At 39.5% G+C, this 23,866-nt stretch overlaps 1 protein-coding gene across 1 annotated transcript in view; it reads left to right on the top strand.

The window, feature by feature from the left end:
* KIT (KIT proto-oncogene, receptor tyrosine kinase) overlaps window positions 1–23,589 on the top strand; it is a 54,872-nt gene extending 31,283 nt beyond the window's left edge. Inside the window, exons 7-21 of the mRNA XM_059844815.1 lie at window positions 225–340; window positions 5,564–5,678; window positions 6,865–7,058; window positions 8,134–8,240; window positions 8,333–8,459; window positions 8,718–8,822; window positions 8,907–9,017; window positions 10,667–10,817; window positions 12,599–12,687; window positions 13,042–13,169; window positions 15,457–15,579; window positions 19,177–19,288; window positions 19,382–19,481; window positions 20,117–20,222; window positions 21,336–23,589. Of these exons, the coding sequence (XP_059700798.1) occupies window positions 225–340; window positions 5,564–5,678; window positions 6,865–7,058; window positions 8,134–8,240; window positions 8,333–8,459; window positions 8,718–8,822; window positions 8,907–9,017; window positions 10,667–10,817; window positions 12,599–12,687; window positions 13,042–13,169; window positions 15,457–15,579; window positions 19,177–19,288; window positions 19,382–19,481; window positions 20,117–20,222; window positions 21,336–21,461 (1,810 nt within the window). The 3' untranslated portion in view covers window positions 21,462–23,589. The remainder of the gene's footprint in view (window positions 1–224; window positions 341–5,563; window positions 5,679–6,864; window positions 7,059–8,133; window positions 8,241–8,332; window positions 8,460–8,717; window positions 8,823–8,906; window positions 9,018–10,666; window positions 10,818–12,598; window positions 12,688–13,041; window positions 13,170–15,456; window positions 15,580–19,176; window positions 19,289–19,381; window positions 19,482–20,116; window positions 20,223–21,335) is intronic.
* Window positions 23,590–23,866: the final 277 nt, after the last annotated feature.

Here is a 23,866-nt window from a genome sequence, read left to right as displayed (position 1 = left end):
ATGCACGGTCTGAGCCTGAGACTCAGCTGCCACGCAGGCACATATCTGGTTGTTAGAAGTGGCCTAACTTCTGGATGTTGGAAGTGCAATGGCATTCATAATGTAAGATGAGAGTGTTTGCATGAACGATGTCTGCAGAAAATTCCCTCCTTATTTTCCATGCAGCAGTTGCCTGTTCAGAGCAAGTTGTGCGTGTTAGTAATGCTTAAATTTTTGCTTTGCAGTTACACAAGTGAACTTCACCTTACACGCTTAAAGGGAACAGAAGGAGGCATTTACACATTTTTTGTGTCCAACTCTGATGCCAGTTCCTCTGTAACATTTAATGTCTATGTGAAAAGTAAGTAAAGTGAACAGTCTGAAATATTTCATTATCATAGTCATTGTATTTTATACAACATAATGTATGCACAAGATGTCACAGTGTGGTTCAGCATATGAGAGGCTTTCTGAAGTGAAGCACATGCTGGAAAACTAAATGTCAAGATATAAAAGTGCAGAGTACTCACACAAATCCACCTACTATCCAGCACGACCTTATATTCTAGTGAATGTATTCCAGAGATTACCAGAGAGCAGCTAGGTTGTTTATACAGAAAAAAATCCTGTAGCACCTGGAAACATGGTTTCAAAAATAAGTATGTATCATAAACCTTTTATAATGTGAGGTGGAGCAGGATATAGAGGGATTATAATTTGCATTTTTGGCAACCAAATTAAGCTTTTAATTGTCCTTAATTTGTTTGAGTTGTATACAGAGTTTGAAAGCTTGTCAGGAGAATTATTCACATTTAGATGCCTTTTGGCATCTAAGTACTTCTGTATAATAGTAGAAATCACCATTGTTTTAGAGAAATCTGCATAGCTTTACAAATGTGTTTGTTGTCATCTTTGGGACATGCTTGTTAAGACAGAGCACTGGCCTCAGTTCCAAATAGCATTCTTCAAGACAAAAGCTAAGCTTCAGAATTAATTTCAGGGAAACCTTCCGAAAACCCTGTGCTAAGCAGAGCCATCCTCATAGAGCATTTCATGCGCTCAGCTGACAAATATTGGCTGCTGCTAAAGGCCAGGCTTAAGGAAAATTAAACCAAGAGGGACTTTGAGCCCAGCAGGAGGAACTGTATCAAAAGTAAGTGGATATGCTGCAAATGGAGTTTTGTTTGGCTGCTATGCTTTAGCAGCAATGTGTCCTTTTTCAAGCACAGTTTTATGCAGAGGATTGTCAAGACTTCCACAAATGCATCAAGTCCTTGCTGTTAATTTCTGAATTCTTCTCATTTATCATTGAAGATCAACATTTGTAGCATCTCTATTAGCAGTGACATAGCTTGTCTAGAAATGTCACTTGGGCTCTTTTCAGAACACGGTATTTCTTCCTTCATCTGTGAATGTTGACACTTGCATTGTGCCTTCTATGTTTCCTAGCTCTGATTTCTGAGATAAGGGCACTGGTGATCTCAGATGTCCTTTGTCTCAGTGAGTGAACGTGGGTCACAGTCATGAGGGATACTTCTAGTGTTTAAAAGATTAATGGAGGAAAATTTTGAGCCACAAGTTTTAATTTCTCTGAAGGAATGGGAGAAATTGCAGGTTGCCTGTAGTCTGGGCACAAGAACTAAAAAACCACTATCTCACAGTTTTGGCATCATCAGGTGTCAGTTCTCAGTGCAGATCTCCATGTTGCCTCTTTTGAGACATGTGCTACTTAACAAAAGCTGAAAATCCCTGTATATCATGGTAAGGAAACCAGACCAGGAAGAGAGAATAGAGAAGCAGAATGGACAAGGCAAGAGGGAGCACAGACACTTCTGTTCTTCTGAATGGCTTATCCATACAACTGGCAGCATTCTAGTCTTTTTCTTTCTTCAACTACTGGTCTTGTAAGTAGCAAGATCAGTCTTGGGATGCTGTGAGGACACTTAAGCAATCTCATAGAGCCCATGCTATCGTGCACTGTGGCCCTGGGTGGATTGCAGCCATGGCTAAAGCAATTGGATTTGATGCACTGGACTCAAAAAGTTTCTTTTGACATTTTGACTAAGCTCCTGTAAACATTTTTTCATTTTGAAAAAGAGAGATTAATAGATTGGTCTTTCTAGGGATTGTTTTTAACAACAACAACCCCTAGAAAAGGGGTTTTCTCTGGCTTGTAAAATGCTCGTCATTTAGCTGTGAAACACAAACTGCATGTCAATGTACCATATTATTTGACATAGCAGAGAAACTCCCAAAGGTGAGTCATGTCTGGGTGGGTCAGATCCTGATCTAATGGTGTGTCCTCACCTGACATTGTTGTCAGGGATTTTTCATAAATTGCTTAGATGTAGCTCGTGATGTTTACATGTCTGGCTTGGGCATGTAATCAGCAGAAAATAACCAAACAGGTAAAACAGGATTCATAATCAGGAGAATGTCTTCACGTAAACAAATACCAATGCTGAAGCATTTGCTAAAAGACATGACAAACCCAGTGCAGAAGTACTTGGCTTGGATTTAAACATACTTACCAATTTTATATGCTAATCTAAAACAATACTAAATTGCTTTTAAAATAGTGTAGTAATTCATAATAAATGTATAGATGTAAGCAGCTCTAAAATTAGGAGCCAAAAAGAAAATTACAGCTTGACAAGCAGCATACTGTACTCAATTACAATTAAGAAGCTGTAGAAATCTCCAGAGTGGCAAGGTATTGTGTATATAGCAATTAGCAGAGGGATCTTCCAACTAGTAACTGAATTTAGTGCAAAATAATATCTCAGCCTAATTATAGTCAACAAAACATTATCTATGCAGTTAGGGCTCCTGCTGCAAAGAGAAAATTGGTCATGGTATTATAGATCCCATGAAGCCAAGCTCACTTATTTTCCTGTTGTTGGACTATAGAGTGAACCATGAGGAATCACCATGATATTGTAAAAAGAATTGTTACAATCCAGAAAATGTAGCTCCAGCAGGAAAAAGCTCTCTTTTTGTCTGGGATGACTGACAATACCTATTAAGTGTTACTTTTTAGACATTTACTTCATTAACAATGATGGAAGGGAAACTGGCAATAGAAAGCAATTAAATGCAGAATTCCATTATACAGAACATTGAATTAAAATGGAAGTGACCTCTTATATGTCGTCTTTGATATATTCAGAATCAACATTAATAAAAGTTGAAAACCAATTAATAAACTTAGTGAAATTAGAAGTTTAAGACATTTAATGCCTGATTACAGAAGGCAGTATGTATATATGCTGAGCAATGTAATAAAATATTAAATATTTAAGGGGTTAAAGTCAGAACAGTTAGCAACATCTAGTCATTAGAAGTCTGATAGCAGGAGGGGTGATTAGGCAGTGCAAGTCATAAAATCTGGCACAGTAAAATCCCTTTTACAAAGAAGACCTGTGGTGATAGCGTGGCATCTGTTTGTGAAAGCCAGTCCATCTTTGCTCCAGTATCCCCTGAAGGACCTACGCTGGTGGCTGAGGAAGGTGCTCTGGCTTCCCGAAGGGGCTGCAGGTGCTGACACCCGTGGCCTGAGCTGGCAAAGGAGCAGCCGGTGGCAATTGCAGTAGCAGCTGTCTCAGTCCCCTTGAGTACTGGTGTGGGGGGCTCTTTGCTGCCTCAAGTGAAATGCATCCCGTAATATCTCTGAGCCAGAGGGGCTTGGGAACCCTCAGTGCTGGTGGGAGAGGCTGATCATGCTAATTGCCACATCAAAGTGCTTCACTAGGCACATGACAGGCAGAGCTGCTCTTAGGTCAGCACTTCTCAGAGGCTGCTGCAGCTCAGCTTCCCGTGGCAGCAAGACTGGACCACTCTGCCTGGGCTGCACAGCCTCTCATCTCCTCACTCATGCAGGGTGAGTCCATGTGGGCTCGTGGCCACATAGACAGGCTTTTATTGTGCTAGGTTTTTACAGTGGAAAGAGCCTAACTAATATAGGCATTTTCATTTCCCTCACTCAACTTCAGATGTTACATGGAGACCAACTCTGGCGCAGTACTTTTTCCATGGCTTAATGCACAGATGCCTCTTATATTTGACTTCTCAGTTCTCTCATTTCTTGAGTTACATTGTGCTGTAATGTTTCCTAAAACACAGCATATACCTAAACAAATAGCACATGAGTTGTAGTTTAGCTAATTACAATTTCACAATCCAGCCATTTTGATTGGAATTTCAGAAATGTGAATTACATGTGTTCTGTGAGCGCTGAGGCTGGGTGAGATGCTATGTGCTCTCAGAAAGTTCTTCACCAAATGAGTAATGCTGAAAATCAGTCTCAACATTTTGCAACAATGTTTGGTTCTTGGTGTTTTGTATAAAACACAACATGCGGATTTAGAAATGAAAGAACATTCAGTTCCTGTAACATGAGTCACAAGGAGGTGGTATGTGATTGAGAATATACGTGTGCTTTGTTGACTCTAATTTAATCAGAGAGTAGAATATTCATTAAAAACTAAGCCTGTGCAGTCTTTGTGCATGGGTTTCATCTGAAATAAATCTGTGTTTTCCCACTGCAGCCTATACAGCTTTACTACTTTCTAGAATTAGGAGTTCATCTTACATTTCTGTAAAGCCATATTAACTGATAATGGGCTCTTAACTCGTATCTATCAGGTGAGCAGAATCATTGCAATGTAGTCTTTCATAGTTTCTTTCCTTCTGTTTGGGTGATTTTGCAAGGAAGCTTAAGGTTGTTAAGCTTAAGGAAGTAAGGTTTCAGTTTCATCAGGAAAAAAAACCTTGCCGTGTTGGTGGTACTCCTGGCTGAAGCCTATAACATTGGACTAATGACTCTGATGTCCACCTGACTGCACGGGTTTCCTGCCATACTTGAAACAGGAGCTTTTAAACTAACTGCAGGACTAACTCCTGTGCAGGATGTCACAGAAGGCATTGGCTGGATTAATTGCTTTGTAAACTACCAGAGCAGTCACAAATTCTCATTTGGAAAGCTGGTACATTCAGCCCAGTGTTGGCTTCCTCTACTTGCAATGTTTCAGAGAATCAGGCAGTTGGGCAGTATCTTAGAGGGATGTATGTCCTCTCTTGGGAGGTCTGTACTGGTTGCCTTGTATTGTAGTTCCTTGCCTGGCTGCAGTGGTAATATTGAATACACAGGGCAGATGTAAGAGGGATGTGGTTGGACAGATTTAGTATGCTTTTACTGGGAAGAAACTGTCCTTTTTACAGACGGGTAAAGTCATGCTGTGCAGGACTGGGAACTTTACTGTTGTTCCAAGGACCCACTTCTTTGGGTTGTTTAAGCTCTTAGCTTTGGTGGTTTAGGATCTTTCATCAAATCACATACTCAGGGGAGATGAGGTATTCTTCTAATGTCCAGCCCAAGCATTCAGTGTAAGAGCTAATATTTTCACAGATGTTCGATTTTTGCAGGACACCAGTTCAGAGCCAGACATCCTTGAGCACAAGAAGGTCTTGCTCACCTAAGTGATTGCATGGATTATGAGGAACACAGGTTGCTGGTGTGAAGAGCAAATAGCAGTGTACATTCTGTGTTCCCCTAGTGGATGACTATTGCTTTTCTTTATTGCAGCAAAGCCTGAGATTCTCACTCTGGATATACTTAGCAATGGTGTTCTCCAGTGTGTAGCAGCTGGATTCCCAGCCCCTACCATATACTGGTATTTTTGCCCAGGAACTGAGCAGAGGTAAGTTAAGTAAACAAGAGTCTCCGAAGGTTGTTTTAGGTGCAACACATCCAATTGCTAATTACAAATTAAGAAAATAAAATGACTTGGTAATAGCTACATTCAAATGTTGCATCGTGGTTTTCATCCTGTTTGGCATTGCATTTTTTGCAGAATTTTGTGAGAATGCAGGGATACATCTCATTTTTCTCTTTTGTATCCTCTCCTTGAAAAGGGAATAGCCAATGCTTTTGCTGTGTAAAAGTAAAAGCCAAAGTTTATGCTGCAAGCTAGCTATGGCTTTTATCAGCTTGGCCCCAGATGACACATGTTCTATATGCAATTTCACAGAATGGCAATCACAGAATCACTTGCGAATATGGCTGTTACAATTTGTTTTATTGTGTGATGAAGTAATTTTTCCAGACATAATGTAATTAGATTTCTGTTCACATGAAACAAATGACAAGTAAACAAGTCCAGTGTTGTTATGGATGAAGTTGGATGTTTTTAAAACCAGGTGTTTATAAGAAGATTGTAGAGTTTCACTGTGAAGTGAGTGAGCATTTGTGAAGCAAGTTTTAAGGTTTTGTTTGACTTCCCCCATGGTTATAGATATCATACTAGCAAGTAATGGGTCTCCACACCAGTGTAATTTTTTTATGTCTAAAATAATTGTTATTTTCTTAATGATTTCAAATAGTACCTTTTTTAAAATCTTAAATGTGTGCTCATGTAGTAAATATGTGACATATGAAGGAGAAGCAACATCTTGAGAGAAAAGAATTGGCTATTTTCTGACTGTATATAAGCTTCAGGGTGTTCGTGTATATCATGGACTTCTTTTGTGCTGTAATAAGATTATGCTTGGGGGACATTTTGAGAAGTGGGTAATAGACCACAACTGCTTGATACTGAAATTGAAAATATATGTTGAATGTTATAAAACCCATAGAGAAGTTACAGACCTGTAGGTATGTCTAACCAAAAGCAAATGCAAAGACATCATGGTCTCCAGTTGGGCAAGGCTAAGTGTATGTATCCTTTTTTTCCACTACGTACAAGACATGAGTCACCATGAGTAGGCTGTTTCAGGGTTTAGATCTTCAGCTGAATCTCTTTGTGGACCAAAGTTGTTCAGTTCTTTGTTGGTCTGGCACTTCAGGTAGCAATCCATTGCAGGTAACTGTCAGTATTGTTTCTCCAGGTGTTTTGATTCACCAACAATATCCCCCATGGATGTCAAAATTGGTTACACGAATTCATCAGCACCGTCATTTGAGCGGATATTGGTTGAAAGCACCATTAATGCCAGCATGTTCAGGAGCACAGGCACCGTGTGCTGTGAGGCCTCCAGCAACGGGGACAGGAGCTCTGCTTTCTTCAACTTTGCTATTAAAGGTAACGGCCACAAAACATGGGTGGTGTGTGGCTCTTTCTGGAAAAGGATTTTAAGTGGTTTAGCTGTAAGAAGGTTTACAGTACTGTGGCTGAGCACATGATAACATACTATGTTGCTTGTTCTGCCTGTCAAAGTCTTGCTTTAATTTTTCAATGACTATTGTGGTACTGTCTTTTTATGGCACCTGTTCTGCAGTGCAGTAGGTAGGTGGGTTTTGTCTGTCTGTGCAGCGCAGAGGAAAACCACCTACAGCATTACCCTGGCTTTCCCCCTCTCTTTCCCTTTTGTTTTCCTGTTTCTCTGTTTTGACTATTTAGGCCATCACTTCTTTTTTCAAAGAAAGATTGCATTTTATTTTACGTTTTTACAATGTCTCAGGAAAAATGCAGTCCCCAACTTGCCTGGAGCCTTAGTGTCCTGCTGCTATAAAAGAAGTAACAACATACTGCAAAAGGGCTTATGAGTTTTGTAGTGGTATTTGTAGGTTTGTGGGGGAGAAGAAAAAGCCACTAGAACATAGATGATTTGAAATGTGTTTGTAAAGCTGTACTCTTCTGTGCAAAACCAAATGTTCTGCTTCTTTTTTTTTTCTGTTACACCCAGATATAACATACAAACAAATAAACCAGATTTGGGGCAGATGGGTTGTAGTAGAATGATATTTCTTCACCACTTGGCACAACCTCTCCTTGTAAAGACTGTGCTGCAGTGATCATGCTTAGGTGGAGGGCATGGTGATGAGAAGAAATTGGGACTTCAGATACAAGCTTCTTTCTTTAACCTAACTTGATTGAGATCATGCAAACCCCTTGCATTAAGTGATCTTGGTGCCAAACCTCCTTAATTAATGAAGCTGAGACTCCGAAGGCATCGAACTGCATGGTTTCTGTGCCAGCTCCATCTCCCACAGCTCATTCAGGAAAGACATTCTGATACACCTGGGGCACATCTGGGAAAGTCAAAACCCCAAACTGTATTTCACAAAGAAGAGACAAGGAAAGGATTTCCCCTGCATCTTGTTAATTTAGTTTTTCTTGTTCAGTATTTTTAGGAGAATTTTCTGGTTTTTTTCAGAGCAAATCCGTACACATACCCTTTTCACCCCTTTACTAACTGCATTTGGAGTTGCTGCAGGACTGATGTGCATCATAGTCATGATCCTGGTGTACATATATTTGCAGGTAAAATCAGAAGCCCCTTTGCCCAAATTAAAAAAGCGTGTGAGCTACTTGTTGAGTCTTCAGTAGTAACATCAGTTCTCTTTCTTTTCCAGAAACCCAAGTACGAAGTTCAGTGGAAAGTTGTTGAAGAAATAAATGGAAACAACTATGTTTACATAGATCCAACACAACTTCCTTATGATCACAAATGGGAATTTCCTAGAAACCGTTTAAGTTTTGGTTAGTTTAGATTTATTTAACTTCACCTGCAAGGTGGAACCTTCAGGTCTCATACGAGACTTTGGTCAAACACAGCAGGGTTTTGTCACAAAGTTGTTGCACAATAATGCAGATAGTGATAATTGCTCATTCTTGCCTTGGGACAAAAGGCAAGTGGGCGTGTCTGCAATAGCTTCCTTGATATAATAAAATAAGATGTTGAGCACTACAGGAGGAAGTACTCGAAGTTGTTACAGAGTATTTTGTTTGCTTTATTAGGTAAAACCCTTGGTGCTGGAGCTTTTGGGAAAGTTGTTGAAGCCACTGCTTATGGTTTATTTAAGTCTGATGCTGCTATGACAGTAGCAGTAAAGATGTTGAAAAGTAAGTTGCTGTATATTACACCGTGTTTTCTCTCTTCCATCTGGTGGGTGTGTTTCGTACTGAGCGATGTGCTTTGCCTTGCAGCAAGTGCCCATTTAACAGAGAGAGAAGCCTTGATGTCGGAGCTCAAAGTGCTGAGTTACCTTGGAAACCACATTAATATCGTGAATCTGCTTGGAGCTTGCACTATTGGAGGTGGGGTTATCTACAGATTATTGATTATTTCTGTTCTTTTTTAATTGCCAGGAGGATGGACTTTTTGAGGAAGAATCCCAGGTGCAGTTCTAAGTGTAGAAATTATAAATTTCATCAAATCTTACATTTCATGCTTAGACAGGTTGCAGATCATCATGATTATCACCTGTGATTTACTGAATCTAGATTTTAGGCTTATCATAAAACCAGTAGTAAGACCAATGTGTCTGCTAAACAGGAAGGTTGCTTTTATTCTCTTTCATGTGAACCGTTAGGTGCTTTCTTCTTGAGAGATGACAAAATGTACGGTAAAAATTTTTACCTCCACTGCCCTGTTCCTCATTAATGAGAACTAGTTCCTTGTTGGTATCCAAGGTGAAGTCAACAGGCTTGTCTTGTCTAGTCTTCCAGCCTTCTGTTTAAACTGCAAGTGTACCTTAACGCAACACTAAAAGTACAAATTCTAAGCAGCAGAAAGTCGAGAAGAGTAATTTGTCAAAAAAAACTATTGCACAACCATTATGTTTCATATTTAGTATTAACTTCATAAGTTTGTTTTCTTACACAATAAAACTGCAAAACTTACAGCTCCAAAACCTCCTGAAATGTCAATAGAGAGGGATAGAAACCTGTATTTTTAATTTGTATGCATTTTAATATGAAAGATGGTATTGCTTCTTACACATTTTTCAAAAGAAAGGAACTTGTAAAAATTCATAGTTTTAGACAAAGGCAAAACATTTCTCACAATTAATGATTTAAAAATAGGATGAAACAATTTTGTTCAAGCGTCCAGCTAAGGCAACTCACTGGCCCAAATGCATGTCTCTCTCGGAAAAAAATGTGTTGTCTGTAAGAAAATCACACCACATACACTTCTTTTGCTATTGTGAAAACTATAATTTTTAACTGCAGAAAAATGGAAATAAACCAGTCAGGTTAGGAAATGATGGTACAGAGTAAACCTAGAGATGAAATAACATGCAGCGTAATTATATATTAGAGGTCCGTAGCTGGAGTCATTCACTCAAAAGACATATACTTGATCTGTAAACATCCATGCTGAAGATTACTTGATTCCCTTTTCTGATTTCATTTTAATATTCTAAGACCTTGTGCAATGTAGTTTTCTGTCGCAGCGGGCTGTTCTGTTTGAATGATTTTTCCTATTATACTGCAGAATATAACACTCTACATCATTTCCAAAACATTACTGAAGGAGTGTGAAGCTCTACTGTAAACAGAAGTGAATCAAAAGGATTAATGTTTGAAGCTTGAATTACTCTTAACGTTTGGAACAAATAACTTCCTTCAGGAAGTGAGCAAAATCAAACAGATGTGTCTGGCCAGAAACATTATCACATGAAAAAAGAGAAAAAGACTTATTTGTTTAATTTTTATACAATGCAATGCTATTGAGGGGCAGAATATTAATTGGGACACAGCTTTAGCTGGACCATAGTTGTTCATCTGTGAAAGGGAAGATGCTGGGCTACTTTTCTGTAACTTTTCAAGTCTAGACAGTGCTAGACAGTGTGATTTTTTTTAATAGTCCAGCCTGTGTGTTTCACTGAATGCTAGCTTTATGTAAGGTTTTCTGCTTTAAAAACGATACTCACCAGCTTTCTAAACTTTACATGCATCTACAGGTCCCACTCTGGTCATTACAGAATATTGCTGTTATGGTGATCTTTTGAATTTTCTGAGACGGAAACGAGATTCATTTATTTGTCCAAAACATGAAGAACATGCAGATGCAGCTGTTTATGAGAACCTTTTGCATCAGTCAGAGCCTGCAGCGTAAGTATGACTTGCTGAAATGTACTTGTGTTTTTAGAAGAAGGGAAGGAGGAGAAATCAAAGTTTATTAGGGATAAGAGGTGTGGAGAAACATTTAATGCAGCAGGCTTTGAAGATTCTCTGCTGCACAAGAAAACAATTTAATTAAGAGGCTATTTGTTCAGGGGGTGGTTTATTCCAAGAGTGTCATTATATACAGAGTGGATTGTATGCGCTCTTTGTTTTTCTTCTTTATCAAATTTTCTGCAGTTATTTCATGCACCTCCTTGGCTCCAATATTTTGCACATATTTGTGTTTATTGTTATTAAACCTTGGTAGTGCTTATTTAGCAGCTTGAATGACAATTTCCCCAGTGTCAGACTGTTAGTACCCTGAGTTCTCCCAAATTCCTGCCTTCAGAAATGAATTTTTTAAAAAATCAAGCCAGTGTCTTAAAATGTCAGTAGCAGGCTGCCACTGACAGCTTAGTGTGTTTTGTGGCGAAACAACCTGTGTCGTGGCTCTGAGATTGCTCTTGTACTTAATTCTCCAGTATATTTTTAACCGCTGTGTTTTATATACCATCCCAGAGTTCTTTCCAAGGGCGTTTCCAAGCAGATTTCCTTCCGTTTGCAAAGTGAGAGACAGTTTATCAAAACCTAGGGGCCATTAAAATACTTGCCCATTCTAAATTTTAGTCTTTTTATTGCCCCAGTGGGCCCGTTACTTTGTGTTGGCAGTAGCAAAAGGAGCAGGCAGACTCAAGGAGCTGGAAAAGTTCTTTATCCCAGCAAGGCATAGTACTGGTGAAGCTGTTTGTGCCATGGCAATAAATGGGTAGCTGGGGATGCCCCAGAGAAGTTGGGACCACTGGGGTGATGAACATAAGGCTGTGATTTGCATTGGAGGTGTGCCCTCTGTTCAGTGAAGGGATCGTGCTGTTTAAGCATATTGAGTTACTGTAAATTGAGTTTACAAACTGCAAATTGTAATTTAGTTATTAACAGCAGAGTATTTACAAGATTCTCATGTTAGTATTTACTGCTGCTGAATGTGTCAGATGTGTTTCTAAAGCTATTGGTGATCTCATTGCTCCTTCCCATGTTAGCTCTGTGGCTGCATTCCTTGTTCTTAAACTAAGCAGATGTTTCAGGCTAAGGAAGTATATGAATTCTAATGGTAATGAAGTGAAAAATGCCAAAGTACATCCATCATTTCTAAAGGTGCCTAACTGTATATTTATAAACCATATAGTATGAAAATCAGTACATTTGAATTATATATAGCAATAAGAAAATTTAAACTTAAAAGAATATAGCAGATGGCTGTCCCAAGCTTTGGCTGATCTTTTGAAATACATATGAATCCCCTATGGAACTTGGGAGTTTCTGAATTCAACATTTTTACCATTTGTCTTCTGCATTTCAATTGCTAATTGAACTGCTGAAATAGTCTGGTAGAAGCTGGCCTAAGCAGAAAAAGGAAGGACTAGCAGATCCTGTGAAACATCTGGATGTTAATATACAGAGAATAAAGTCAGTATAAACAGCATTCATGTGAATGGTTTTGTTTGCTCACCTGAGCCAAACTCCAAACTTTGAGGTGTACCATTAACTGTACCAACAAACCTCTCTTTCTGTACAGGCATTTCCTCATTTTTTTCACACACCCACAAATTTCCAGTCAACTGATCATCTGTAAATCAATTATTCAGAAGCTTGGCCTGATGCTGGCTTTTTGTTTGGTTAGCTTTTGAGACCTTTTTCACTAAACTATTTCTTTTGTTCTGCTGCCTCTACAGTGATGTTGCCAATGAGTACATGGACATGAAGCCAGGAGTGTCATATGCAGTCCCACCAAAGGCTGACAAAAAACGACCTGTGAAGTCTGGTGAGTTCAGTGACAAGGAGTTCTGTTTGCTGATGGGAGTGCATGAAGACAGGCTTCATGGATTTGTTCAGTTTTAGCATATTTGTCCTTTGTGAATGGGGACACTTAAAACTCAGTAGTTGATGTGGGAAGGCTTGAATAAGAACAATATGCTAAATTACAGTGTCCTGTATTTCTTCACACTTAAATGGAGTATCAGGATTATTTTTTCCTTTTTGGTGATGGGCTATTTATGTGATTCTAGACTGGTACTTACTAAAATTACTGTTTTGTTTAATGTCAAAACAACTCTGCATGATTTCTACATGATTAGACTTGCTTAACTCAAAAGCTGTTGTTGTTTACATTGTGTAGGATCCTACACTGATCAGGATGTTACTCTTTCTATGCCGGAAGATGATGAACTTGCTTTAGATGTAGAAGACCTGCTAAGCTTTTCTTACCAGGTGGCAAAGGGCATGAGCTTCCTTGCCTCCAAAAACGTAAGTTAAGAATTTTTCAGAGATGGACAGAATCCGTAGATTTTTTTGTCACTTTCAGTGTTTTAATGTGGTCTGTGTGTTTAAATGCTGATTATTTCTATGTTCTTTTCAACAAGCACTGCAAACTGATAGGCTCCCTCTCATATCTGAAGCTTTACTTGGTGTTGGAGTTGTGTACAGAGCTTATTGGCCAAAAGTGATGTTTTATATCCCCTAAAAGAGAGGTCAATGTGAATCAGTGCTATTGCATATCCACTGCTGAGGGTAGTAGAATCAGTGCAAAGGTATCTATTTGCATGAGTTTTAAACAATGCTGCACTTGCTACTTCTCTCATGCAGAATATTGCCTTAAACAGAGGAGATACCACATTGTGTGCTCTTTTTTCTAAGCGTGGTTTAAGTCACAGGAGATGTCTTGATTTTTAGTTTTCTGGAAAGATAAGATCAGCTGAGAGACCCACAAAAAATCTTCATTGACTAACTGAACATTATAGACATTCCTCTGGGTTTCATAGGAGAAGTATTGCATAAAAGAAGAGGATTTGTAAAAAAGTCTTAAGCACAGCATAATTAGTATCTCCCTGTGGTTATTCTTGCATTTTATTGCAAAAGTGACATTTAACATGTAAACATTATAACTAAGGTAACTACAACAGGTGCACCTTAAATAAAGTGCAAAACCAAACTTAGGCAATTCAAGGAAAGGAAGACAATCCTGGAGTCCTGTGTTACTATTGGGAAATATATCTCGAATTCTGCTCTGAGGAAAGTGCACGTTAAAACTTTTTGCACTTGTGTTTTTTCTCCCACTGTTCCTTCTTCCAAACCAAAGCATAAGCTTCTCTTTAGTTTATTTTTCATCTATCAACGCATTCAAAACAGTCCTGACATGCAAACATATCATACTACAGATGATACACAGATTCATCACACTCTCGCATCCTTCACTGCTGAGGACATGCAGTGCTTAGCACACTCATTCTGTATTTCTTCTGTTTTCCTAGAGACTAGCCCCTGGATCCACTATGTATTATTCCTGGTGATTTTTTCTTTATAGTCCTTCCATTTTTACAGACACAGTGGCATTAAATAGCAAAGGCAGTAAAGAATGTAACATCAGCTCACCTTGAGGATGGAAAGTAATGCGCAGCATTGCTCTGGCAGTGCCCAGTTAACACCTGTATCACAGAATTAAACTGCAGTGCAGTGATGTGCTACTGGTCCTCTTCAGTTGTTGTATACTTACACTCTTTTGGCTCCAGCAGTTAAATTAGTTAATGCAGACTGATGTGGGCTAGTAGATAATGTGCCTCAGGTTGCCTCACATCCTTGAGGCAGGAGGGTCCATGAAGACCAGCACGTAGAGTGCCCAGGTGCTCTTCTACAACTTGTCAAGGCTGTGCAGGAGTTGGGATAGGAGCTTGTTCTGGGAGGGCAACTGCCTTAAGCACTTGGTGCCTTCATCAGAGCTTCCTCCCTTGGACAAAGTCTCTATATTCCATGCAAACTGCACCGATTCTGGAGAAACAAGGCAGAGCCATACTGACTCTTGGCCATTCCTTTGCCTTACTGCTTCAGTGCTTTGTGACAGCTTTACATATGCAAAGTGCAGAATGCATTGTATACAGAGAGCCTACCAAAACAGTGGAACTACTAAAAATTGTTCCTCGTGTAAGCATGCTAAAGGGACAGAGATTAAGATACTTGTGCAATCTGCAGTTACTTTCTCAGCTTGATTTTCATAACCTTTGATATTTTAGGTCATTTTTTGGCTAGAAATTCCAAAAGTTCTGTATTTCAAAGAAAAAAGAAAAATTGAACTGTCTTCAGTTATATTTTAGACAGCTGTGGCCTGCGTGGTAAATACCATCAGTAAAGCTGAACCTTAATACTCTTCTTTCCAGATGAAAGAAGAAATCATTTAGTTAGAGAATCACCTCCATTTTTTAACAAACATATATGGGCCAGTGATGATTTTGATAAATCAGAAAAAAGGACTTTAAATTTTAGCTGAGAATGTGAGACACAGCAAAATTCAATGACTGCGACTGGTATTTTCTAAACTAAATGCATAGACAACCTTATTATTTTGGATTGATGTAATTATTGTAAAGATACGAGATCAGAATGTTTACTCATCTGAGTAAGCTTATTAGAACATGGCTTCATTGTGATTTACAGCTTGCCTTAAAATGCATAATACAGTAAGTTACATAGCTAAGTAAACATGTAACCAAGCCTGTTAGGGATATTATCAACCAGTTTTGTTTGTTTGTCCATTATTTAGTGCATTCATAGGGATCTGGCCGCAAGAAATATTCTTCTAACTCATGGTCGAATTACAAAAATCTGTGACTTTGGCTTGGCAAGAGATATAAGGAATGACTCAAATTACGTGGTCAAAGGAAATGTAAGTATACAAGATACTTAATACACTCGTTTTAAGTTAAGCAAGTTCCTGTTGTCTTGATGTGCAAATAAAAGTCTTTTTTACTTAGATGAAAATCTGGATTTTCCAGTTCTGGTGTGTATATATATATATATATATCTATATATATGTATATATATATCTCCATGTTGGCTGGGAGGGGAAATTTCTGACATAGATGTGTGTGCTGACAAAATCCTTGGTTTATACTTTTTATGCTGGAAAATATGTGCTCATTGCTGAATGTGTGTTGTAGTGGAAGAGATGTTTTTGCTGTACCAATATAATGTCCCGTCTTGTTATTATACATGAATGTACTCAAAGGTACTGCTCTGTAAGTAATTGCTAGTTTTGACATGGAAATACTCTAGTATCCCAGTCCTAAATTTTGGAAACATTTTCCCTGGGCATTGCACTGTTTGTCCGTTATAGTTTATTTTAATAGTTTATTTTAAAAATATCTAAATAATCAGGGTTTTGCAGCTTCTCCTTTTCTGTAAGGGAGCACTCAGACAATGAAAACTGAAGTATGAATTTACTGATTAGAGCATCAATGGGAGGCAAAACCATCTTGATTTCCTCTGATTCAATAGAGACATCCTGACCTTGTATGTGTAACAAACACAGCTTTAGCTTGCATCTGTAAGTTCAAACCCTGTAACAGGGTTGGAACAAGACACTATATTTTGATGAGAAAAGTTTAAAACCTCCCATGTAGAAGAGTACCGACTTTACAAGTACCTATTAAACCTCTGGAGGGGTACAAAGGCACTTTGAAGTGATGCAAATTACCTTGGCAGCACTTGCAGTCCCCTTTAAAGTGCCAGAGCAGTAAAAAGAGCCCTACTACAAAAGAAATTCAAGCTTCTCTGTGGTAAGCTGGGGAAGTGTTTATGAAGTATAGGTATTTTGCATCTCAGACTGATTTATGCTGCCTGGCTTAGTGTTTTAGTCTGTGTCAGATAGGTGCAGCCAGCTGCTACCTTCAGAGTGTGTATACTTTCACTTGCATAGTTTTTCAGAGGAGAAGATCCCTGTTCAGCAAGGCAGCCCTTGTTCCCATGAGGCCTCTATGATCCTAATGATGAGGGGCTGGTCATTACTTAGGGGCTTGATGACACATGAAGTAAAGATTACCTGTCCTGGCTTCGGCAAGCTGATAAAGAGAGAAAATGCCACACCTGAGCATCTCATGGCAAACCAAAGGGGTTTGCCATGCAGTTAACTTCAGTCAATCCATGGTACCTCAGGTATGACATAACTCTGATGCTGTGCTGTTACCCAGCAGGCCTTGATGTCTCAGGTACCTACAGCATCCTTATTTTAGGCTGTGAGACAGACAGGTTTATTGGTCTTCAAAACAATGTCAGTACCAGCCCCTGGTTCAGGTTAGGGAGCAATAGGAGCTGAAATAATTAATGAGTGCCTGCTGTGACAAAATATTGAGTAGTGTTTAGTGTAACGAAGCTACTTTCAGGCTCAAGGTCAGGTCAAGAGCTGCCTGATCATAAAGGGTCATGGGAGTAAGAAGTTTAGACCAGCACCTTAGGAGGGAAGTGTGCAACTGAGTTTTATTTGTGTAGGTTATCCTTTAAGTTCCTGAGTTCATAGAATCACAGAATCATAGAATGGTTTGAGTTGGAAGGACCTTCTGAGATCATCTAGTCCAACACTTCTGCCATGGGCAAGGAGATCTTTCACTGGATCAGGTTGCTTAGAGCGCCATCCTGTCTGACCTTGAGCATCTTCAGTGTTGGAAATGTTGCCCAGATGAAGTATCCACAACCTCTCTGGACTACCTGTTCCAGTGTCTCACCATCCGCATCATATTTTTTTTTCCTTGTTTCCAATCTAAATCCATGCTCTTTTAGTTTAAAACCATTTTTCCTTGTTCACTCATCACAGGCCCCAGTAAAAAGTCTCTCTCCATCTTTGTTATAAATCCTCTTTATATAGGCCACAGTGAGGTCTCCCTTCTCTTCTCCAGACAGAATAACCCCAGCTCTCTCAAACTTTCTTCACATGAGATGTGTTCAAGCCCTCTGATTATTGGAAGAAAGAGGTTTGGTTTCTTCCAAAGCAGGAAGAGTGTTTAGGACAGAGGTCTGACCAGCTCCTACAACCAGACAAGGAAAGGGCAAACCAGGGAGAGGAAGGTGGGAGCAAATGCAAAGGCTTCCTGTGTCCTTTCTTCTGCTCCAGTTAGCATTCATAAGGGATCTTTCCATTCCCACACAAACTTAAAAAAAAATCACAGAATCATAGAATTTTTTATTGTTCAGGTGGTAAAAGACCTTTTAGATCATTCACTCCAGCTGCTAACCCGGCACTACCAAGTCCCCTAAACCATTTCTCTAAGCCTCACATATAACACATCTCTTAAATATGTGCAGGGATGGTGACTCCATCACTTCTGCAGGCAGCCTGTTCCAATGCTTGACAGCCCTTTTGGTGAAGAATTTTTCCTAATATCCAATCCAAACCTCTCCTGGCAGAATTCAAGGCCATTTTCTGTGGTCCTGTCACTTGTTGTGTAGAAGAGACAGATCCCCACCTTGCTACAGCCTCCTTTTGGGTAGCTGCAGAGAGCACTAAGGACTCCCCCAGCCTCCTTTTCTTTGGGAAAAACGACTCCAGATCCCTCAACTGCTCCCTGTAGGGCTTCATGTTCCAGACTCTTCATTACCTTTGTTGTTTTTCTTTGGAAACACTCCAGTACCTAAATGTCAGTGTTGTAGTGAGGGGCTCAGAAGTGGACACAGCACCCAAGGTGTGTCCTTAGCAGTGCTGAGTACAGGGGAACAATCTCTTTCCTGGTCCTGCTGGCCATACTATTGCTGATAAAGGCACGGTGCCATTGGCCTTCTTGGCCACGTGAGCACACACTGGCTCATGTTCAGCTGCTGTCACCAGCACCCCCAGGTCCTTTTCTGCTGGGCAGCTTTCCAGACACTCTTCCCCCAGCCTGTAGCGCTGCACAGGGTTGTTGTGACCCAAAGGCAGGATCCACTTGGCCTTATTGAACCTCATACAACTGGCTTGGCTCATCAATCCAGTTTGTCCAGATACATCTGTAGAGCCTTCCTGCCCTCCAGCAGATCAACACTTCTGCCCAAAATATATATATATTAATATATATTATTTTATTTGAATTTAAATTTTTCTACTGATAGACTAAGGAGCTAATGTATTGACTAAAGCCTTGAAGCATCTTGACTGTGTGAATCTTATCTGGCTGCCTGTGCCAGCCAGTCCACCAAAGTAGACTTGCTTACATGCTTAAGTAACCATGCCATGAGCACTTATATTATTTTCCTCTGACTTCCTGATATGCTAGGAGTCAAACAGTATTCAGAAAATCAGAGTGCAAGGAACAGCATTAGCTTGGTAGACCCACAGAAAAATGGATCACTAGCAATGCAGCACTTGGAGACTCTAAAATGCTAAAAGTTTGGTTGGATACTTCCTGATTTTAAAAATATTTAATGCACATAAAAAACCAGAAGGAGTTGATTTTAACTTGTCAATTCTTTATTCCTTTTGTCCATTGTCTTAATTTTTTCCCTCTCCCCTGGAAAGGCTCGTCTTCCCGTGAAGTGGATGGCACCTGAAAGTATTTTCAATTGCGTCTACACCTTTGAGAGTGATGTCTGGTCGTATGGGATATTGCTTTGGGAGCTCTTTTCTTTAGGTAAGCTCCTTCAAGATGTGTACTTCATATCTGTTTCATTTTGGGGGTTACTGTAGATGCAGAAATCATGTTGCTCACCTGCTCTCTCAACAGGAAGCAGCCCCTATCCAGGGATACCTGTGGACTCCAAGTTCTATAAAATGATCAAAGAAGGATACAGGATGTTCAGCCCTGAGTGTGCACCACCTGAAATGTAAGTGAGCAACCAGCACCTCCAATCATCCAAACATCAGTAAAGATGTGAAGAAAGGGAAGCTTCTGTTCTTGCACTGAGGCTCATTGCACTGCCCCATTGTAATTTTTTGAAGTTCTTTTCATGTTTTAAATAATTCATGTACTCTTAACTAGCAGAATACACGCCTGTGTTGTCACAAGCAATGAAATACGCTCATGCCTTGTGCCATCTGATCACTTTGTCATGGCACCTGCTCTCTGTCAATAAATTATTGACAGATCACAGAACATAATTCAACATTTTTACTTCAGATAAAGAAGTCAGTGAGATGTATCACCAGACTGTAGAGCATCTGCATTTGTGCTTTACTTCCTGACAGCAAGAGGACTGGCTAGTGATTTCTTTATGAGACATTCCTAATTCACTATTTTGTAAATGGATTGGCATTTAACAAGCTGCCAAAGAACACTGTGTCCAGAGTCTCCCATTAGTGGTGAGTTCTCTGTTTTCACAAACACAGGTGTTAGCAGCAACATTCCTGTTCTTAAAGTCATTTAAAGAAGATGCAATGATTTTGTTTCAAATAATAATGCAGGAGAGATAAGAGCTAAGGATTTCTTCATGAGCAGTATTTAATTTTGGTATCTTTACAGGTATGACATAATGAAGAGTTGCTGGGATGCTGATCCCTTACAGAGACCCACATTTAAACAAATTGTACAGATGATAGAGCAGCAGCTTTCAGATAATGCCCCCCGGGTAAGTTATGGATTAAGCAGTTTCAAGCAAGATGTAACACTAGAGCTGTGAGAAGCAAAGAGCCCAGGCACTGCATTTCTGGTATTACTTATGTAGCTTTGCAGCATCAGTCTGGGTAGTAGGAATGATACTTGGGCTATTCCTTTAGACAGCATCTATCTAAGCCCATACCCAACATTTATTAGCTACAGAACATTTTTTGCATTACTGATGTTTCTCGCTCACAATAGACCTGTCACAGTGATTTTGATGTTACAAAATGCAGTGGTACTGCATATATTCATCTTACCCTAAACTATAAAAATTCTGTTAATCTGAGAAACGTCTCATAAATAAATACAATTAGTTTTTATTAGGAAAGCCATTGGATGAATGGGTGGAGCCTTTGGCACTCTTCTGTATCTTCTCACTTCCCTCCCCTAATACCATTTAGATAACCTTGGAGGTACATTTTCACAAATTGTGTGTGCTGCTCTTTCAGCCATTTCATAGTGAAAGCTTATTCTGAGCAGGCAACTGGAAAAAACTGTCCAAAGAAAAACTAGAGGCACATCCTAAACTTGGATTTTCTCTCTCCATAACTTCGTGTGTTACTGGGGTTTACAAAAGTACATTTAAACCTCATTTTAAAATAAAGCTTCCTTTTACCTTCTGGATGCCTTGTTTGGGCAGAGAGTACATGGCTTCCTGACAATTTGAGAAAAGAGGAAACTGAAAGCTGCTGGTGTTCGATTGCATCCTGTAGTGTATTTTTGGCAGGTGCAGGCATTTCTAAAACAAAAGAAAGAATCTGAAGGAATCGTTAGTGAGATTTTTGGGGGAGCTTAGTAATAACCTGAGCTATTTCTTTTTTTTTGAGCTCAGCTGAAATTTGGCATGCAGTTGGAAGGCAGTGTTTTTAATAACTGAGATTGAACTTTGTGATTCTTTAAAGTAGCTGTTAAGCCCAAGACCTTGTGACACTGTTTTGATTTGCAAAGAAACTCCTGAGCTGGAACCCTTCCACAGCAGTGTATAGTACACGGTGGGAAAAGGCTAAGAAAGGAATGCTCTCCAGGAATGTGTGAAGGGAGCAGACTGCAGAGTATTGACACCAGTCTTTGGCTTCTGCAGGTTTATGCCAACTTCTCAACCCCAGCTTCCAGTCAAGGAAATGCTCCCGATCACTCGGTGAGGATTAACTCGGTGGGCAGCAGTGCTTCCTCGACTCAGCCTCTCCTGGTACGCGAAGATGTTTGAGTGGCATGTGAAGGAGAGGAGATCAGATGTGTTAGCTGTTTGTATTGTGCAGGGGCTGAGAGAGGGACAACTTCAGTAATTTCTCTTTCTTTTACTCACTACTACCACTGTGTATCTGAAACGTTGTTGTAATACTGTCCTTTACCATGCACTGTAATACATAAACTTTATCTGCTGAGCACGGTTACAGGCATCATTGCAGTGTTAATTGAAGCTGTATATATTTTGCTATATTGTGTGTATTTGCAGTAGAGAGCCAGATGTGAAGGAAACAAACATCCGACAAAAGAAATCCTAAGCCAGGGTGTGGAATAAGATGACTGTAGGTCAAACCAAATCTGCAGTGATTCGTCTCTGGATCTGTGCCTGGAATGCATACAGTCATTTTCTAGTTAATCTTGTTTTTCTGAATTTATGAAATAAACAAGTATTAAGTTAATGGTTTTGTAAACCCCTTTCCACATCCAGCCAAGCCTGAAAGGCTTTCCCAGGCAGGTATTATAGTTTGGAGGCCAGTGAGGGTGCTGTATTTACCTGGGAAAAAGAGGTGAAGGAACCAAGACCCTTCCAAAGCTGATTTGCACAGCTGGAAACCCTCCTGGGAGTCTGGGGTTTAAACCAGAGGAGAAGGGAGGAAGAGCATGGATTCTCATTTTTATTTCCCACTTGAGCTGTCAGCCTTGTGGACCAGTTGCACTGTTTCCATGGATATATGCACTACTTCCCACTGGTGCATTCCCTGCCAGCATGAAGCTGCCCATTGCTGGGTCTCACACCACCATGGAGCCTGAACTGCCTCTATGGCCCTCTGCCTGGCATGCCCAAAGACTTTGACATTTGTTTTGCTAATAGTTGCATCTAAAAGTGTTCACCAAAGATAGGTGGGCCCTGCCAGATTGGTCAAAAAAGAGGAGGAAGGCTGCTTCCAGTAAACTGTGTGTCCGGAGAGGAGGCCGTTTAACGAGTCATCTTATCTAAGGGAGACCAGAGAAAAATAATGCTCTCCTGGGGGCCCTTTCTTATCTTGTCCTTCCCAGGTGAATCTTTCCCACAGGCAGTCTTGGATAGTGTTAACTGGAAAGGGCTATTCTCTTCCACCCCAAGTTGTTTCTCTGGTAGTCTGGAGATGATAGTGAAGAAGAGTCTGACTGAGAAGTGCCAAATTTATAAATGGCATAAAAGAAAGAATCCTTTCATTCTTCTTTGAAAGACATGAAGCTTTGGGGTCAGCATCTGTTGAGCCCAGGGTTATGCTTAAAAATCTTTTCTAACCCCTTTTCTTCCCACCAGGAAGACTGCTAGTTCTTTTCTTCCTTTGTTTCTGACCCCTAAAAATAAGTAAAGGCATTGAGAGAAGTATTTCTCAGAGGCAGAGTACTACTTGAGTACCAATTTATTTACAATGCACTTAAGCACTCTGTTACTTACTTTACCAGGATTTTGGTTGAGTTTACATGCAATTCAAATGTGTAACTGCCCAAATACAAGGTAATTGTAAATACACACGCTGGTAGTATATTTTGGGTTACGTGGAATACCGTGCTCCTTCTATGACTGTGCATTTGGTTTGTTGTTACAGGAATCCGTCTTTCAGAGTTAAATAAAAAAAATTAGCCATTTGCACTGAACTTACTTAGGCTGTTGCACCTTTCCAAAGTTAGCCATTTGTTTGATGCACTCTTATGCATACTAGTTGTTGAGCATTTTCAGTTTAATGCTATAAAAGCTCTTTTGTAACGTGTTGGCTTTTGGAGCAACTGTAGACAAACTAGTTGTTATAGATGTCTCGGTACTTTACAGACACTTAGCTGAAAGAGGTTTGGGTTTTTTCGTTCTTGAAATTTATATTTTTATAATTTGGGGGGGTTTGAAACTTGTTTTGCAATGGCTTGGTGTTTTGAATGGGTTTATGCATTGTTTTTGTAAATATGGAAATGTAGCAATAATGTCCTTTTGACTATTCTCAGTCCTTGAGTCTCAAAAATATTTTTTTATATATATATATGCAAAAACTATATGTATAAATATGTAAGTGTTTGAAAGTTTATGAAACACTTATGGATATGTTGCTCAGTTGTAGAATTGCAGTTAAGAAAAGTTCAAATAAATCTGTAAATATGTATTCAAATGCTAACAATGTGTATTATGTTAAAACTGAATATTTTCATGTAAGTCTTAATAAATTCCTGGGTTGAAGCAAAACCTCAGCGTCTGGCCACACACAGGTCAAGTCTGGCATTCTGAAACACATTTGCAAATACATGCCAAAAAATTATTTGCTATATAAGTTCTTTACTTGTGAATATGTGGGACAAATACTCAAAAATTCCAATGCAGCTTTGTTCTGGAAGAAAATTGCAGTTAGAAGATTGATCTTGTAGACTGTTGATGCAGTGTGTATGTCA

This window comes from Haemorhous mexicanus, chromosome 4 (genome assembly GCF_027477595.1).
Source record: "Haemorhous mexicanus isolate bHaeMex1 chromosome 4, bHaeMex1.pri, whole genome shotgun sequence".
NCBI lineage: Eukaryota > Metazoa > Chordata > Aves > Passeriformes > Fringillidae > Haemorhous > Haemorhous mexicanus.
This window is presented reverse-complemented; position numbering and strand designations above follow the sequence as displayed.